Source organism: Numida meleagris, chromosome 7 (genome assembly GCF_002078875.1).
Source record: "Numida meleagris isolate 19003 breed g44 Domestic line chromosome 7, NumMel1.0, whole genome shotgun sequence".
Lineage (NCBI taxonomy): Eukaryota > Metazoa > Chordata > Aves > Galliformes > Numididae > Numida > Numida meleagris.
The window spans coordinates 28819647-28824144 of NC_034415.1; the positions used below are offsets into that span (position 1 = coordinate 28819647).

Sequence of the window (4498 nt, forward strand, 5' to 3'; positions counted from 1 at the left end):
GTCTGGGGCTCCAGCACCTTGTCTGGGGCTCCAGCACCTTGTCTGGGGCTCCAGCACCTTGTCTGGGGCTCCAGCACCTTGTCTGGGGCTCCAGCTCACACACTGATAGATCCTGCAGGGAGGATTGGCCTGCTTTTCCAGCACCCAGGATGGCATCACAATTCTGTGCAATGGACCATGCAAGGAAGGCCCAGTGGAGCTTTGGTGTAAATTAGCACTGATTTATGTTTGCCATCGATTGGTGGGAGCAAAAGCAGACGCAGGGAGTTTACAGCTGATTTCCGTCAGCGTCAGCACTGACACAATGTTTTGCAGTGGTAGGGCAGGAAAAGGACCTAGTTGAAACGCAGTGAAACATGGAGAGATACCTTTTACTTTTTCCTCTCCTGTCCCAGATGGCAACTCAAGAGGATCAGTAGTGGCTTCTGAAGCAGGGAGAGTAATACAGGGCAAAAATGTTGGTGGGTTTGCTGACACCGCTGAGCTGAGGCTATCGTGTTGGTGGCCAGGAGAGGGCATGTTGCTCCTACCTTGCCAGCAGGGATTGGCATCCTGCTGGTTCCTTGCCCTTGTGTTTATGTGGGGCTGTGCCCTCCCAGCTGCAGATGTGGGGACCCTCCCAATGTGCAGTCAGCAGAAACGTGAAGTTTGAAGTTGACTTACTTGTTCCTTCTGGTTCGTGAAGTTTTTATCAGTACGGCATGCAGAAGAGCAGGAATCACCTCAGTTTTCAATCTGGTCACCTACTTGTATCTGACACCTACTGGCTAGATTTTCAACTAAGTTCTGTAACAGCAGCCCCTGTCTGGAGAAGTACCAGATGTGCAGGCTTTGAGGACCACCGCCTCTTCACAGGGAGTCTTACCTCAGTGCTGCTGGAAGCAGGCAGATTCTGCAGCAAAAACACACAGACTTCTCCTCTGCTGTCTCCCACCAGAAGGCAGTCAGTGTTCTTAGCAAAGAGTACAGATGTGAATTTTGCTTCTGGGTTAGCAATGTGAGTGATCACAGGGTCCAGGCTGCAAGTCAGGAACAGCGAGTATGAGTGATGATACAGGTAAAATTGCATTTGCCTGGAGAGTACTATTGCATGAAGTCTGGGGGTAATACAGGCTTGAAAATGTTGCATATTTTGCATTTTATTCTCTAGATTAACTCCAAAAGCAAGAAACGAGGCAGTGCACTGTTTTTCTATCAGAACAAAAATCCCAGCTGTAACTAACCAGATATTCTGGTTGCCTAAAATCTGTCCTGTTGCCTGATATCAGGGGTGTGCTTCACTGTTTTTATAATATGACTAAATTGCTTTTTGCTGCCATGGGGCAGTGGGCTTCCTGCTCCACTGTTCTCTTTATGCAGTCATTATTAATAAACAATCCAGTCTGGCACTAGTACCAGGCCATGGGTTAACAAAGAGTAATGAGTATTGGAAAACGTAATACTTGTATCAATAGCTAAGCAAGCAAATGACATGGAGTAGTATGATTTGATGACAATATTGATTAAGCAATAATGTTTAGCCTCTGTGCTTTTAAATCTATAATTTCAGAGTATTCTTTGAGGAAAATTAATTACTTACATGCTAATGCTGAGGTCCCAAATTTCTACTTTGCTTTCACTAGCTGCTGCAAATATGAAGGCTGACCTTGGAGACCACGTAATGTCATGAACAACGGTAGTGGTGGTGCTGAAAGTTAAAATGGGTGTCTGCGAGTTCTGGTGCCATAAAATAATGCTCCAGTCCACAGAGCAGCTCAGGAACATGTCAGTGGTGAATGGATTCCAAGCAACTTTATACACAGAGCCCTTGGTGTTTGGGAAGAAACGAAACAGAACTTGGTGTTACTCTAGAGCTACAGCCTCACGGGAGGGATTTTAATAGTGCTCTCTTCTCACCAGTCTTTCATGGAAATCCCTAACTGTCTTCTGACCTTAGCAGCAAAACCAGCTTTATTTTATAGGTACCCATAAGAAATTAGGATGCAGCCACTATGGTAAAACAGGAGAGGAACAAAGCATTCAGCAGACTGTCCCTTCCTGAGCTGATGCTGAAAGGACACCTTCTTGGATGGAGCACAGATTTGCAAAAGGAGGTGCTGTGCTATTGAAGTTCTGCTATTTTTTTTTTTTTCCCCCAGAGATAAAGCTATTTAACTGTGGTTTCCAGGACAATCAGATTACTGGTTGTTCTCTTTGCCAGAACTAAAGCTTTAAAACAGTTTATACTAGAAGCTTTAATAAATTACTTTAGAAGCATTTTTTTTTTTAATGTAGAAACTAATCCTGTAAGTAGATGATGCTTTTTGCTGTGGGAACTCATTCCTAATGTAAGAAAAGAAGTTTAGGTTTCTTTTGTTGCAAGTGTTTTGTTTAGGAAATAAAAGAAACCATTAAGCTGGTGAAGTTAATTGAATGCTGTTTCTGCTGTCCTTACTTTTCCTGTGTATCTCTCACCTTATGTCCTCTGTACGTCTTTAGAAACTGCTTATTGCGTGAGTGAGAACACTTGTGAATAAGACCTTCTTCTGTTCCAGCAAGATAAAGATCAGTGTCCTGAAATAAAGGTAAAATAACCTCAGCTGGATTAACCTGTCACTTCTACAAAAATATGTAAAGAACTGGGTGAGTTTGGACATTGGTGATGCTCTGGAGAGCTAAGGTAGAGGTGCCAGGACATTGTGGTTTGGGCTGCCTGCGTGTGTGTTGTGGAGATGGGTATCTAGTGGATACAGTGGTGCCAGAACCAGATTTATTGTGTGTATTCTCCATCTGTGCAGAGCAGAGGCTGCGATTGGTGATTCATGAAAATCTTGTATTTTCTGTGACCCACGTGGATAAATGCAGGAATTCTTCAAATGCTCTCTCCTGGACTCAGGAGGTGTTCAATAGCCAAGTTCTACCTGGTTGGACCAACACAGAGGGAAGCTACCTCAGGATCTGGCCAAAAGCTAGTGTGAGTGATGTAACTGAAACAATATAGAGTTCACATCCAGGGATGAATTACTTCCTTTCCGCATCATCCCTTGTGGATCAAACTGTTACTTGTTAAGAAGTGATTTGTTTCAAAACTAAGTTGCCTTTAAATACCAGTGGCAAATCCCAGACTAGTTAAGGTAGCTCCAGGTGAGGCTCTGACCTCTCCTGCATAGTTTCTCTGGATAACACTTCAGCAAGGATGGACTTTGTGAGCCTACCTTTGGATGGAAGTCGAAGCACATCCCAGCTGCCCTCTGGGATAGCAGATCATCGCTTTTCCTTTCTTTCTCACCTGGTGAGTTTTTCTTCTTGCTTCTTGTTCGCTTTATTTTTATCAGATCTGTGCAGTTAGCGAGAGGTTTTGTCAAAGGGGTATGAGTTATTCATAGCACCATCATATGCTTCAATGCAATGCTCAACAGCTCTTAAATGTTTTGCATATGGTGACAGTGTATAAAGAGCATCTCATGAAATAAAATGAAGTGATTGTAATTTCAGGTATTAGCTCTGTGCAGGGAAAATGCTTACCAACGCAGCTTAGTCCTTCCTGCATAAACCACTGGGTTATTCGGCCATCTGCTGAGATAGAGATTAATTTCTCCCACTTGTCAGCCTCTGTTGTGCCTCTGTCCCACTCCACCCACTTCAGTTGCCATACAGGACCTGTATGTTTAGCTGAACATTCGCTGGGATAAAAAATGCACAAGATAAACCTCATATCAACAAAGTCGGGACAATACTTCTGAAAAATAATTCATTTCCTGTTTTGTATTGAATGGTAAGTATTACAACAAATGCTATTCAACTTTTCTTAAAAATACAAAAATATATGTATCTCCTAACGTTCTGTTTACACTAGGACATATTTATTTTATCAAACATGTTTTGTATTCAGTTCTGAGTGTTTACAAAGGAATTTCCAGCCAGAACTAGAAAATAATGACAAAAGTTGGAGATAAAAATTATGCAACATCCGTGTGCATTCGTGAGCCTTTAGAGAGTGCCATTAGTCACACAGCAAATAACAGATCATGCATATTCACCATTGAGAAGCTAAAACATGTCTGAGGTGGGAGATGACAGCATATTGTAACCTTACCCACTGTGGAAGAGTATGGTGGAGTCAGGACTCTGTACATCATAGATCGCAATGGTGCCGTTGTACATCCCAACTGCTAAGAGGTTTGGGGTTGCCATAGAAAAATCCAGTGCAGTAACGCCATGCTTGCACTGGAAAATACGCTCTGGCCACTGACCAGGAGAGAAACACAATAACATCGTTAGTTAGTTTCTTAATTTACATCGGTCTTCTCGATGTGGGATACTGAATTGCTAAGCAGTGCTGGAAAACTCAAGTGCTGGTGGCCGTAGTGACTGCCCCTATTCAGAAATTGGAGGCTACGTTCTGAGTGATTCAGTGTATTATTTCTTGCTGCAACTGATAAAGCTAGGGGCAAAACATGAAGACTATGCAGCAATATGACACTGTAAAGTAAGTTAGGTGAGCTTATTCCAGACCGAT

General features: G+C 42.9%; 1 protein-coding gene across 3 annotated transcripts in view; it reads right to left on the reverse strand.

Moving 5' to 3' along the window:
* Positions 1-4498, reverse strand: part of WDR78 (WD repeat domain 78) — a 17867-nt gene that overhangs the window by 1995 nt on the left and 11374 nt on the right. For all 3 annotated transcript variants that reach the window (XM_021404955.1, XM_021404956.1, XM_021404954.1), the window contains exons 11-16: positions 4076-4227; positions 3505-3662; positions 3195-3316; positions 2455-2553; positions 1580-1806; positions 866-1019 (exon numbers count right to left, since the gene is read on the reverse strand). In XM_021404955.1, the coding sequence (XP_021260630.1) occupies positions 866-1019; positions 1580-1806; positions 2455-2553; positions 3195-3316; positions 3505-3662; positions 4076-4227 (912 nt within the window). The remainder of the gene's footprint in view (positions 1-865; positions 1020-1579; positions 1807-2454; positions 2554-3194; positions 3317-3504; positions 3663-4075; positions 4228-4498) is intronic.